A 12,496-nucleotide genomic window follows, 5' to 3' on the forward strand; every position below is an offset into this window, starting at 1 on the left:
TCCTAGCCACTGAGAGGCTGCGGAGGGAGACTTGCTTGAGGCCAGCTTGGACAACATAGCAAGACTTCATCTCTAAAAAAATAAAATAAAAAATAAATTTAAAAAAAACAAAACTTCTCGAGGTGGTACCCAGTGGCTGGAATTTGGCAAACCCTGGTAATCTCAGGATCATTCCAATCTTCTTTGAGCTCAGACAACAGTATGGACTCACCCACAGTCTCCAACAAGGCGCGCACCCTTCCACCCTCCTTACTCTTCCCCGACCTGTCCTTCCAGCGCCTGAGTCCTGTGCTAACTGCCACCTGCTCTCCCTTCCTGCCGTAGTCAGAGTCCCCTCTAATCATCCAAGACTCCGAAGACTCCCAAAGCCACCCCTGGGTTGGCTGAGCCCTTCCTGGACCTTGCCTTGGCAGCAGATTAAAGACGCCCCGCCACCCTTAATCTCAGCCTCATGACCCTAGATGGCGGGTTTAGTCCCTCCAGGGGCGGGGATCCTGGCGGCTCCGCCCCCTGACCTGTGGCCTGACCCTCCTCAAACGCACCCAGGCTGGACCCCGCCCCGGCCTGATCCAGCCCCGCCCCGCCGCAAGTTAAGAAGCCCCCAGTGTCAGACGCTCCAGACAGGCTGCCACGCTTGGGGGGGCAAGTGGGTTGGTTGTCATGGCGACGGCGCGGGTGGCCGCTGCACTTCGGGCCGCGGCTGTGGGCGTGAGGCTGCGTGGCCCCCGAGGCACTGGGGGCGCCCGGAGGCTGAGCGGCAGCGCGCAGCGGCGGGCGGCTGGGGGCACCAGCCCGGGGCGCCAGCTCAGCACCGCTTGGGCGCAGGCCCAGTCCCCCGGGGAGGAGGCCGAGGAGCCGTCGGGGGCTCCAACTCCCGCACCCCCGGTGGTCTCTGAGTCTCCTGAGCCGCCGGCTGGTCGCTCACTGGTGCAGAGGGACATCCAGGCCTTCCTGAACCAGTGCGGGGCCAGCCCCGGGGAGGCGCGCCACTGGCTCACGCAGTTCCAGACCTGCTACCACTCCGCAGACAAGCCCTTCGCCGTCATCGAGGTGAGCGGAGCTCGGCATCGGTCTGTCACAGCAAGGGGATGGGGGCTGTGTGGCGACTTGTCGTCAGGCGTGGCAGTACAGGCTGCAGACTGCGCAGAGGAACACCGAAGGGGCGCAGAGGAACCCAGACAAGTGCCAGGGATGGGCGAGGTCGTGAGCTCCCGCAGAAGCCTCGCACCCAGCCCGAGTGAGCTTGGGGATCGCACCCCACCATGGGCGCAGTTAGGGGTTCAGATGGACTTGGACAGGAGCTGCTTGCATTACCCCTGCCCCCAAGATGCCCCAGAGTCCAAGGTCGAAGGGAGGAGTGGAGGGAGTAACGTGAGATAAGGGAGTAGCAAGACCCAACCGGGCAAAGGGCGGAGCAGATGGGCACCCGTGACCAGAAGTGGAGCCTAATAGCTTCCTGGGCAGCGTGGGGTTACCTAGGGGACCTGAAGGCCAGGCTGTAGGAGCAAGAGGCTCAGGGCAGTGTCCTGCCCCCTGAACGCCCACTTCTCCGCAGGTAGACGAGGAGGTGTTCAAGTGCCAGCAGGCCGTTTCCAGCCTGGCCTTCGCCCTGGCCTTCCTGCAACGCATGGACATGAAGCCGCTGGTGGTCCTGGGGCTGCCCGCCCCCACGGCGCCCTCGGGCTGTCTTTCTTTCTGGGAGGCCAAGGGGCAGCTCGCCCAGAGCTGTAAGGTGCTCGTGGACGCGCTGCGGCACAACGCCGCCAATGCTGTGCCTTTTTTTGGCGGCGGGTCGGTGCTGGGCGCTACCGAGCCAGCTCCCCATGCCAGGTTAGCGACGGCCCTGCCCGCCCCTTCGCATCCTCAGAGCGCGCTACTCCGGGCTGTCCTGCCTAGTCCGGCGGGCCTGGAGGGGGCCCTCTCGAGCACCATGTCTGGCCCACAGCTACGGCGGCATCGTCTCAGTGGAGACCGACCTGCTGCAGTGGTGCCTGGAGTCGGGCAGCATCCCCATCCTGTGCCCCATCGGAGAGACCGCCGCGCGCCGCTCGGTGCTTCTCGACTCGCTGGAGGTGACCGCGTCGCTGGCCAAGGCTCTGCGGCCCACCAAAATCATCTTCCTCAATAACACAGGCGGCCTGCGCGACAGCAGTCAGAAGGTGCGCCCCTCCTTTCGTGCACCCCGCCTCGCGACTCCGGGCTCTCTGAACCCCCGCTCTTGCGCCCCTTGCACGCCTCTCGGACGGGCCGCAGAGTCCCTCGTAAGCAGGGTGGGTAGGAAAGCAGAATGTAGTGCCGGGAAGGGGTTCCGGCCCCGGTGCTCAGATCTGAGCCCTGCCTGGCCGAGGACTACGGGAGGAAATAAGGGCAAAGGGGTCAGAGAGGAGAGGTCGGCGGGGCAGGTCTGGGAGTCAGGGGAGCGGTCCGTGGCCGGCTGTGGGCCGGAGGCTCACCCCCTCGCTCTGGACGCAGGTCCTGAGTAACGTGAACCTGCCCGCCGACCTGGACATGGTGACCAACGCCGACTGGCTGAGCACCAAAGAACGGCAGCAGATGCGGCTCATCGTGGACGTGCTCAGCCGCCTGCCCCACCACTCCTCGGCCGTCATCACCGCCTCCAGCACGCTGCTCACCGAGCTCTTCAGCAACAGGGGTGCGGACGCGGGCGGGCGGGGGCTGTGTCCCGGGGGCGTCATCAGGGTGAGCAGTAGTGGCTTCCCCACCAGTCCAGAAGCCGCAGGGGGACGGCACAGCAACGGCTTCCTGCTGCTGCCCAAACCTGGAGGAGGTGACAGAGGAGGAGACCCACCGCACAGGGATGCAACCTGGGTGGAACTAAGGAGAGGGGCGGGACCTGAGTGGGCGGGAGGACCCGTTAATGGGCGGGGCTTGTAGGGGCGGGACCAAGCGGGCTGGACTAGACTGGGGGAGATGGGCGGGATTTGGGCGGGGCCAGGGCCGGGGGAGACAGACTTTAGGGAGAGAGGCGGGATTAAGGGAAGTAGGTGGGACTACGGACGATGGGCGGAGCTTGGTAAAAGCATCTCCTTGAGTGAGAATCACAGACAAATGCATGCAGACCACAGAATCGCTTCATTGCAGAGGTCTCCCACAGAGGGACATCGGCCCACCAGGCCCTGCCCTACCTGCAGCCCCCACCGGGCTGCGTCACGGAGGAGTAGGGCCGTGCTCTCGGGCTTAACGAGCCCCTCCCGCTTCCTCTCTCCTGCAGGGTCCGGAACCCTGTTCAAGAACGCCGAGCGGATGCTGCGAGTGCGCAACCTGGACAGCCTGGACCAGGGCCGTCTCGTGGCCCTGGTCAACGCCAGCTTCGGCAAGAAGCTCCGGGACGACTACCTGGTCTCGCTGCGCCAGCGGCTGCACTGCATCTACGTCTCTGAGGGGTGAGCCTGCGGGCCCCAGAGGGCAGAGTCCGAGGGACACAGTCAGGCAGCTTCGGGACAAAGAGAGGTCCCAGCCTGCCTCTCTCCTGATGCGCCAGGTACAACGCGGCGGCCATTCTGACCATGGAGCCCGTACTGGGGGGCACCCCGTACCTGGACAAATTTGTGGTGAGCTCCAGCCGCCAGGGCCAAGGCTCCGGCCAGATGCTGTGGGAGTGCCTGCGGCAGGACCTGCAGACGCTTTTCTGGCGCTCCCGGGTCACCAACCCCATCAATCCGTGGTAGGTCCTGCCCCTCCCAGCTCTGGCTGGCCCCGCCCTCCCTCTGGTCTCCAACCTTGGCCAACCTGGCCCCTGGGTTCACCAGCCGAGACCGCCTCTTTTCCCCTGGGAAAGGCCCGCCCAGTGTCGCCCAGTGACATTCCCCGGGGGGCCAACCACACAGGGAGCCTGAGATTTCCCTAGAGGTAGACCACACCTAACCCTGCTTTCCTTAAAGCGAGTGGCACCTCCTAAGCCTCACACATCCTAACCCTTCAGGCTCTATTCCAGGCCCAATAGCCAGGCTCCTGATCCCAGGCCCACTGCACCTCCCGGGGAACACCCGCTCCTCTCCTTCCTTCAGCAGCTATCCCCTCATCCCTACTGCCCTGCCTGGGGGCACTAAGAAGTGAACAAGAACCCTCCCTCTGCTGCATGGCCAAGGCAGTGTGGACAGAGCAAGGAACGTCCTTACTCTGACCTTCCTAGCTCTGTGACCCTGGCAAGTTACTTAACTTCTCTGAGCCTTACCTGCTTCTATGAAATAACAAGACCAGACTCAGGCCCCTGCTGTGAGGATAAAATGAGATAACAGACAACAGGTCCTAGCTGGGTATATAGCATGTCATGGGTCCTTAATAAATGTTTTTTTGAAAACAGAATCAGTGCCAGGTGTGGTAGTTCACGCCTGTAATTGTAGCACTTTGGGAGGCTGAGGTGGGAGGATTGCTTGAGCCCAGGAGTTTGAGGTTGCAGGGAGCTATGATGACGCCACTGCACTCTAGCCTGGGTGACAGAGCAAGACCCTGTCTCAAAAAAAAGTAAAAATTAAAAACAACAACAGGCCGGGCATGGTGGCTCACGCCTGTAATCCTAGCACTCTGGGAGGCCAAGGCGGGCAGATCGCTCGAGGTCAGGAGTTCGAGACCAGCCTGAGCAAGAGCAAGACCCCCGTCTCTACTAAAAATAGAAAGAAATGATCTGGACAGCTAAAAATATATATAGAAAAAAATTAGCCGGGCATGGTGGCACATGCCTGTAGTCCCAGCTACTCGGGAGGCTGAGGCAGAAGGATTGCTTAAGCCCAGGAGTTTGAGGTTGCTGTGGGCTAGGCTGATGCCATGGCACTTTAGCCCGGGCAACAGAGTGAGACTCTGTCTCAAAAAAACAAACAAGTGGCTGGGCGTGGTGGCTCACACCTGTAATCCTAGGAGGATTGGAGACTCTGTCTCCAAAAAACAAACAAACAAACAAACAAACAAAACAACAACAACAACAAAAACCAGAATCAGTGAGTAGTGTGCACCAGCCTTGCTCTAAAAGCTGCCCTCCTTTCACTGCCCCTGACCCAGGTACTTCAAGCACAGTGATGGCAGCTTCTCCAACAAGCAGTGGATCTTCTTCTGGTTTGGCCTGGCGGACATCCGGGACTCCTATGAGTTGGTCAACCATGCCAAGGGGCTGCCGGACTCCTTCTGCAAGCCAGCATCTGACCCAGGCAGCTGACCCTCACTATAGACCCCCATCCCGGCCCTGGGACAGCCAGGGTGAACCAAAAGCCATGCCTCATGTGGGTGACCCCAGGCAGCCACAGGCTGGATGGGGCTTGTTGGCTAAGTGATCTGTAAAGGAAGCAGCAGCCTCGGCTCTACCCAGAGGGGGCCCCCCCGTGGGACAAGCACAGGAAGGAGGGGTGCCAGCCTAATCCCCTGACTTGCCCCAAAGCCACAACCAGATAGCCTTCAATTTTCAACCTGGGAATGGGGGGTGGGGTGGGGCACCGCTTTCCAGGGCTCTACTCAGGGCTCCCTTACCCAAAATATCACCCCTGCCTGCCTGATATTCTACCACTCATTTTAATTCTTTGGGTCTTGCAGCAATTTTTCAGGAGGCCTTGATTAAAACACAAATACTTACCTAAGAGTCAGCTCACACTTGAAAGGAAATATGAGTGACCTTCTGGGAGCAAGATCTCGAGGGCTGGGGAACCAGGGGGCTCTTGGAGGGAGCAGAGTTGCTAATGAGATGGAGGGCCCCAGGATGAACGCTGCCACCGTCTCCCTCACCTGGGTGTCAGCAGCCCCAAGGGGCTTCCCATCCCTACACCATTCCACAGACCAGGCGACAGCAGCCCCAGCTCCTACCCTGTGGGTGCCTCCACCCATGGCTCCCTTTCCAGGCTGGGCTCAGGGCCAAACCCAGACAGCTGCGGCTCATCTTTCACCTGCAAGAGCCCAGAGAAGCGACAAGATGGCTTTGGTTTCAAAGCCCAAACTTGGACGTTTCCCCCAGGCTTTACCGTAGAGGTTGTGTGCAGTCTCTGCAGGACCAGCACGCCTCAGATGGGCAGGAGTCCAAAGCCTGAAGTTTCCCTTAGACATTTTTTGAAGGCCCACGTTGTGCCAGGCACCACACCAGCTGCTGCTGAGGCTACTTTCTGGCAGAAGGTGCATGGACACGTAGGCAGAGGGTCAATGAAAAGACCACTGAGGCACAGCAGGAGCAGTGACAGAACCGAGGCCCCAAGAGCATCCTCTGTCTTTCCCCAGGGAATGGGTCATGTCGAGTACACATCTGGGCTTGAGCATTAGACAGGCCTGACCTGGAATCTAGCTATGCTGGACTGGATTTGCTCTGTGGCTTGAGGCAAGCTGCTTACCTTCTCTGAGCCTCTATTTCCTCACGTGTAAAATGTAAAATACTCAGCTCCATAGTGGACACTTAATGTTAGTTCTCTCCCTCCAGCTGCTCTCACCAGAGATCTCTTCAAAAGAACTAGCTCCAAATGGGAGGAAAAGACAAGCTATAATAAGAGGGACTGGAGTGAGAGACCAAAAGCATATAATACTGTGAGGATTTTGACATTCTTATAAAGAGAACCAAAGATCTGTGGGAAATCTAGGAACAGGGGAAAGATGACAGGAGGACCAAGGTGGGGCTTAACCAGATACAATCTTTCAAGAAACCCAAGATCAATCTCAACCAATGGCAAAGTGCCCCGTGGGGAGAACGGAGATGCAAAACCAAATGTCTATATAAAATGTTTATTTTTGGAGGACTGTGTGGTCTGGTGTTTGGGAGGGCACTCCACCCCTGCCAGGCCAACCACGGAGCTGGAAACAGGCAGCAGTGGGGGAGAAGCTGGCTGCTGCCCGCTCCACCCCTGCATAACCCAGAGTAGACCAGGGCCTGCTCTGCTCTCAAGGTGACAGAGAGCTGGTACTGTTTCTGCCCCTGGCATACCCTGAGAACCCACATGACTTCTGTGGTGCCCGGGCCCTCTGCTCCTCTCGGGCCTGAGGCACGTGTGTCAACACACATCTCACTCTCAGTCTCCGGGAAGCACTGCAGAGCCTGGCTGCATCTGCCAGGTCCAAAAAGGAATTTTTCACATTTCTGGTCTCCATCTTCCTTCGTCTCCCACTCTTAGTACCCACAGCCCTGCCCACCTTACTCCCTTCTCAGAGACAGGAGACCCAGGGAGCAGCTGGCCTCAGCTCTCCTAATAAACAGGAAAAAAAAACCTGGGAGGCCTTAGCGCCAGGGCTCCCACCCTCCCAAGGGTTGAGCCCAGGAATTTAGGGAAAAGACCTGCCTCTTAACAATGCAAAAAAATAATTAAAAAAAAAAAAAAAAAAAAGGCAAACAAACAGACCAAAAAGCATAAATAAACAGCAACTGGGCCAGCAAGGAGGAAGGCAGGGTGGGCCTCAGTGGCTCCCTGTGCCCATCTCAGCCTCTCACGGTGCAACTCAGCCATCAGTGGCCAGGATGACAACAGCCCCAAAGATGCCCACACTCTCTCCAAGGAGTTTCATCTGGTTCCAGAACTCAACACGCCGCGTGTTGTGCCAGTAGGCAACATTGCCATCAATGAGCAGCATGACCGGGGGCAGCAGGACAGCCAGGATCTGTGCAGCCAGGGTCACGTAGTAGCCTGACAGGAAGGCCAGGGCCAGGACGCCGTACAGCACGAAGAACAGCTGGATCATCAGCTCCCCTCCCGGGAGATGGTTCAGATACGCCAGCCGGTCCTCCTTGCTGTGCTGCAGTGAGTAGGCCTAGAGACACACCATCCTCTAAGACTCTCCAAAAGGCTGAGAAGCCCATCTGGGGAAGGCCACCCTGAGATGGCACCTGCAAGGTGGGCTTCTGACCCCCCACTTAGACTGGGGACTCTCTGAAAGACAAAGAAGGGCCTTTGTCTCCCCATCAGACTATGCAGGCCCAGGAGGTTAGGGACTCTATCTCCCCTCACCCTGGGGGCTCTGGAGGGAAAAAGTGTGTCTTCACAGTCAGACTGGAGTTCCCACCTCTGGATATACCATGAAAGCCCACAGAGAGCTCTGTACGTGACATAGGAAACCCAGAACTAAGATCAGGCCCAGTGGCTTGGGGCCTGTCCATGTCCCCATCCACACTGACCTCCCCTAGGACCAGGGAGAACTGTAACTGGCTACCCCTGGCAGCCCCCGTGAGCCTTAGGGGGCAGAATCCCAGCTGGGGCCAGATCCCCACCAAACTTCTCCTTTGTCCCCTCTCCCAGCCCTCTAGGGGCTTGAGCCATGAGAGAATCACCCCATCTTGTTCTCTTGGCTCTCAGGGTTGGGATTGAATGGTCAATCCAACTTCTCTCTACCTGGTGGTGATAATGTTGGAAGAAGGGGCTCTTAGCCAGGTCTCAGGCATTTGGAAGGCCCCTGAGGCCTGGAAGCTGGCCAGACAATTGCCAGGAGCCAGGCCTTCAGGAATTCTGCCCACCTTCCTGTGGTTCTGCTGGGCCTGGGTTAACATTTCACTCCCAGCCAGGCACCTCCAACCAACAGTCCCCCAACCTACCACGCAGATGAGGTAGATGCCCAGGAACACCTGGCCGGTGGACTGCAGGGAGCGGCTGCGGGGTTTCCGACGGTACAGCTCCCCAGCACCGCTGGCAAGCACAAGAAAGCCGCCAATGATGGCAACTGTGCGCGAGTACATACGGACCTAGGCCAGGGCAAGGGACCCCAGTCAGGAACTGCAGCCACCACATGGCTGCTCAGAGTGTAGAACCGCCCGTCTCTACACATCCCATTCCATCTGATGAACGCTCTTACCATTTCCAAGCTTGGTGGGCAGGTACAGCAGAGATAGCTAATTCTTTTTTACAGAGGTGGAAACTGAGGCCCAGAGGGGTTAAGAAAATTCTCCAAGGTCCTACAGAAAGTAAGTGGCAGAACCCAGACACCATGCATTGTCCCCCTCCCACCCACCAAGTCTGCAGACTCTCCTCCTGGTGTTCTTTCCTTTGTATAGTATATGGTCTATCCCATTAAAACACAACAACAAAAACCAGGGCCAGGAGCAGTGGCTTAAGCCTGTAATCCCAGCAGTTTGGGAGGCCATGGCAGGAGGATCACTTGAGGCCAGGAGTTTGAGACCAGCCTGGGCAACATAGTGAGACCCCATCTCTACAAAAAAATTTAAAAATATTGGCCAGATGAGGTAGTGTGTGCCGGTAGTTCCAGCTACTTGGGAGGCTGAGGTAGGAGGATCGCTTGAGCCCAGGTGTTTGAGGTTGTAGTGAGCTATGATCTTGCCACTGCACTCCAACCTGGGTGCCAGAGTAAAATCCTATTTCAAAAATAAATGAATAAATAAATAAATAAAAACCCATTGATCTCACTGTCCTGTAGCTGTTCACACATCTGCCTCCCCTATTGGACTGACAGTCCCTTCCTTGAGGGTAGTGCTTTTGTCCAACTTTATCTGCAAGCCTGCAGTGCCTGGCACAGGTTCTGGCATTTACAGGTTTAAATGCTACACTAAGATTAATTAAACTTCATAAAATCATCTGATTTTATGAAAACCAGGTACTCTCCAAGGTCCCTTTTGCCCTATGACTCTGGGATTACTAAACTAATGGTTTTGTTTGTTTGTTTTAGAGACAGAGTCTCGCTCTGTTGTCCAGGATAGAGTACAGTGGCATCAGTCTAGCTCACAGCAACCTCAAACTCCTGGGCTCAAGCAATCCTCCTGCCTCAGCCTCCCGAGTGGCTGGGGCTACAGGTGCATGCCACAACAGCCAGCTAATTTTTCTATTTTTAGTAGAGACAGGGTCTTGCTGTTACTCAGGCTGGTCTAGAACTCCTGAGCTCCCACCTCGGCCTCCCAGAGTGCTGTGATTACAGGCATGAGCCACCACACCCGGCCCTAAACTAATGGTTTAAAAGATTCTGGGAACCAGGTGACTTCTTGTCCCAGCAGTATGCTAACTGGGGTGTGACTTTGGGAAAGTGTTTCCCATCTGTATACCTCAGTTTCCACACTCTAGAGGTGAGGTTTGCGTGGTCGCTAAGATCCTTCCATTTCTGCGGTCAGTAATGTCTACAAGCCTAGGGGTTCGGCCCTCCCAGGCTTCACAATGTGCACCTCGCCAGTACCATGCATCGCCCAGCTGCCCTGAGCTTTGACTCCCCATCACCCATAGCGAAGCCCCTTCTAGGGCCGAGGCGCTCACCTTTAGCCAGTCCCCGTAGTGGACGTAGCCCCCGATGTAGGCGGCGTAGGTGCTAATGGCCAGCTGGAGTGCGGCCCCCAGCGCGAACCAGCGCCGCTTCACTCCAAAGGACATGAAGCTAGCACACAGCACGGCCGCCCCCATGTCGAAATACAAGTAGGGCACTGGGATGTCGGGCTTCCTGCGAGCCGGGAATGGGGAAGCAAGGAGGACAGAATGAAGGGGAAGAAGAGCCCTTGAGTTCTTGCAAGTTCCACTGCTCTCCCAAACCAGAGCCCCCTCTCATGGCTAGGCCCGCCCCACCAAATCTGGCCCGATGTCCGGACCAGAGCTCCTCCCGAAGAGGTCCCAATTCCTCCCAGTCCAAGGACCCCAACTTCTGGCTCCCAACTTCCCCACATCACCGCACCGCCGTTCCCAGGACGAGCCGTACCGCCCCCCACCGCGTACGGCGGCTGCGTGGGCCTGCTCACCGGCGCGCCTCAGCCCTCTCAGCATACAGCATGAGTTGGCTGAAGCAGCCCCAAAAGGGGCAACGTGTGAGCAGCACCGAACCCAACTGCATGATCAGCTGCAGCATCCACCGTCTCGAACCTATTTTCGAAGCCATTTTGGGAAAGGGCAGTCCGTTGCGGCCTCACCCCCATCAGGGAGGCCGGCGCGGGGATGGAACACGTCACTTCCGGGCCTCTATCCTTTTTTCCCCCTTCCGTCCGGAAACAACGCTGTTCCTCTCTAGTTCCGGACTGAAGGAGGTGTTCTCGCTGCGAAGTTCAGCCTTCTCCTTTGCTCATGGAGACTTCAGGACTTCTTGTGCCTGCAAAATTGAAAACTAGACTAGAGGAAGGAACAGCGGGATCAGGACATCAGAACTCTTGGACTGTAGCTTGATATACTGAAGCAAACTAGTCTTTGAGTGCGGCCAGGGGTCTAATCCCAACTCTAACCCTGTGATTTTGGGCTCATCACCTAAACTTCCTAAGACTCATTGTGCAGTGGGGCTAATGACATCTACCTCAGAATTGCTGTGAAGTTTAAATGTGACAAGGTTGGTCATAGCACACACTAGGGGTTCAATAAATGGTACACACACCCCAGAGGAAATCCCCCTGCTTCTGTTAAGTTCAAAGGAGGGGGTCCTCCTGGCTCAGTCACTTGTTTGGTCTCGGTCTGCCTTTTGTTCGTGGCTTGAGAGAAGAGGGAGATCTAATGTAGACATTTGGGACATCTCAAGTCAGTCCATTTTCTCCAGTTCCCAGGCTCCCACTCTAACCCAAGCTGTCATCTTTTGTCGGTGTAACTGCAGCAGCCTTCCAGCTAGCTGGTCTCCCCGACTTACCTTCCTACCCTTCCTTTGAATCACTTAGCACAATCAATGGCAATTATATATTTGTGATTCTTTTATTGACAATCTTCCCCCACTAGATTGTGAGCTCCATGAGGACAAAGACAGTGTCTGGTTTCTGTTTACTGATGTTCCTTGACTTACAATGGGGTTACATCCCCATAAACCCATCTGGTAAAAATATATTGAGTTAAAAATGCAGCTCACTGCTCCTGCCCAGCATTGCAAGAATATGGTTTCTTTTTTTTTTTTTTTTGGAGACAGAGTGTCGCTTTGTTGCCCTGGCTAGAGTGAGTGCCGTGGCGTCAGCCTAGCTCACAGCAACCTCAAACTCCTGGGCTTAAGCGATCCTACTGCCTCAGCCTCCCGAGTAGCTGGGACTACAGGCATGCGCCACCATGCCCGGCTAATTTTTTCTATATATATTTTAGTTGGCCAGATAATTTCTTTCTATTTTTAGTAGAGACGGGGTCTCGCTCTTGCTCAGGCTGGTCTCGAACTCCTGAGCTCAAACGATCCGCCCACCTCGGCCTCCCAGAGTGCTAGGATTACAGGCGTGAGCCACCTCGCCCGGCCAAGAATATGGTTTCTAATGAATGCAAATCACCTTCACACCATCATAAAGTTGAAAAATCCTAAGTTGAAACATTCTAAGTCAGGGACTATCTGTATATCCTTGGGGCCTAGCATACAGGATACACTCAGGAAATAAGTGCTGCACAAATAAATGAACAAAAGGTGTTGTCACTGTGTCTAGTTCATATTAAGGTGCTCAGTAAATATATACTGAATAAATGAGGAAAAATTCTGGGCACTTTAGGGTTGTCACCACAAAGATGCCACCATCTGCCTTCCTGTGCACATAAATTCATTCACACATGGATTCACCTTCCAGTATTGAAGTTAAGTCCCTGCAAACACTCTCAATAGGTCATTTAATTCAGAAAGTCTGCTTCCACTTCTGTGGGGAGGGGAGAAGAGGCTCATG

At 56.2% G+C, this 12,496-nt stretch overlaps 2 protein-coding genes across 3 annotated transcripts; one reads left to right on the forward strand and one right to left on the reverse strand.

The window, feature by feature from the left end:
- Positions 1-589: 589 nt before the first annotated feature.
- Positions 590-6,719, forward strand: NAGS (N-acetylglutamate synthase). Of its 2 annotated transcripts, XM_069482666.1 has the most exons (7): positions 590-1,050; positions 1,556-1,830; positions 1,946-2,159; positions 2,473-2,653; positions 3,233-3,404; positions 3,503-3,685; positions 5,017-6,719. In XM_069482666.1, the coding sequence occupies exons 1-7, from the start codon at positions 661-663 to the stop codon at positions 5,168-5,170; spliced, it is 1,569 nt and encodes a 522-aa protein (XP_069338767.1). In that variant the 5' UTR covers positions 590-660; the 3' UTR covers positions 5,171-6,719. The 2 variants fall into 2 exon arrangements, with proteins under 2 accessions (XP_069338767.1, XP_069338768.1); XM_069482667.1 differs by lacking the exon at positions 3,503-3,685.
- A 120-nt stretch (positions 6,720-6,839) lies between these two features.
- Positions 6,840-10,792, reverse strand: TMEM101 (transmembrane protein 101). Its single transcript, XM_069482668.1, has 4 exons — positions 10,637-10,792; positions 10,164-10,344; positions 8,504-8,650; positions 6,840-7,725 (listed from the first exon to the last, which is right to left on the reverse strand). The coding sequence occupies exons 1-4, from the start codon at positions 10,771-10,773 to the stop codon at positions 7,417-7,419; spliced, it is 774 nt and encodes a 257-aa protein (XP_069338769.1). The 5' UTR covers positions 10,774-10,792; the 3' UTR covers positions 6,840-7,416.
- Positions 10,793-12,496: the final 1,704 nt, after the last annotated feature.

This window comes from Eulemur rufifrons, chromosome 9, assembly GCF_041146395.1.
Source record: "Eulemur rufifrons isolate Redbay chromosome 9, OSU_ERuf_1, whole genome shotgun sequence".
In the NCBI taxonomy this organism is placed as follows: domain Eukaryota; kingdom Metazoa; phylum Chordata; class Mammalia; order Primates; family Lemuridae; genus Eulemur; species Eulemur rufifrons.

What these genes read in the sequence shown, in the direction of transcription:
- NAGS (XM_069482666.1), top strand. Translation starts at nt 661, where the DNA reads ATGGCGACGGCGCGGGTGGCCGCTGCACTTCGGGCCGCGGCTGTGGGC. An exon ending in TGCGCGACAGCAGTCAGAAG is followed by an intron (nt 2,160 to 2,472) that starts GTGCGCCCCTCC and finishes CTCTGGACGCAG; the next exon opens with GTCCTGAGTAACGTGAACCT. An exon ending in CGAGCTCTTCAGCAACAGGG is followed by an intron (nt 2,654 to 3,232) that starts GTGCGGACGCGG and finishes TCTCTCCTGCAG; the next exon opens with GGTCCGGAACCCTGTTCAAG.
- TMEM101 (XM_069482668.1), bottom strand. Translation starts at nt 10,773, where the DNA reads ATGGCTTCGAAAATAGGTTCGAGACGGTGGATGCTGCAGCTGATCATG. An exon ending in GAGAGGGCTGAGGCGCGCCG is followed by an intron (nt 10,345 to 10,636) that starts GTGAGCAGGCCC and finishes CCCGGCTCGCAG; the next exon opens with GAAGCCCGACATCCCAGTGC. An exon ending in GCATCTACCTCATCTGCGTG is followed by an intron (nt 7,726 to 8,503) that starts GTAGGTTGGGGG and finishes GTGTGTCTCTAG; the next exon opens with GCCTACTCACTGCAGCACAG.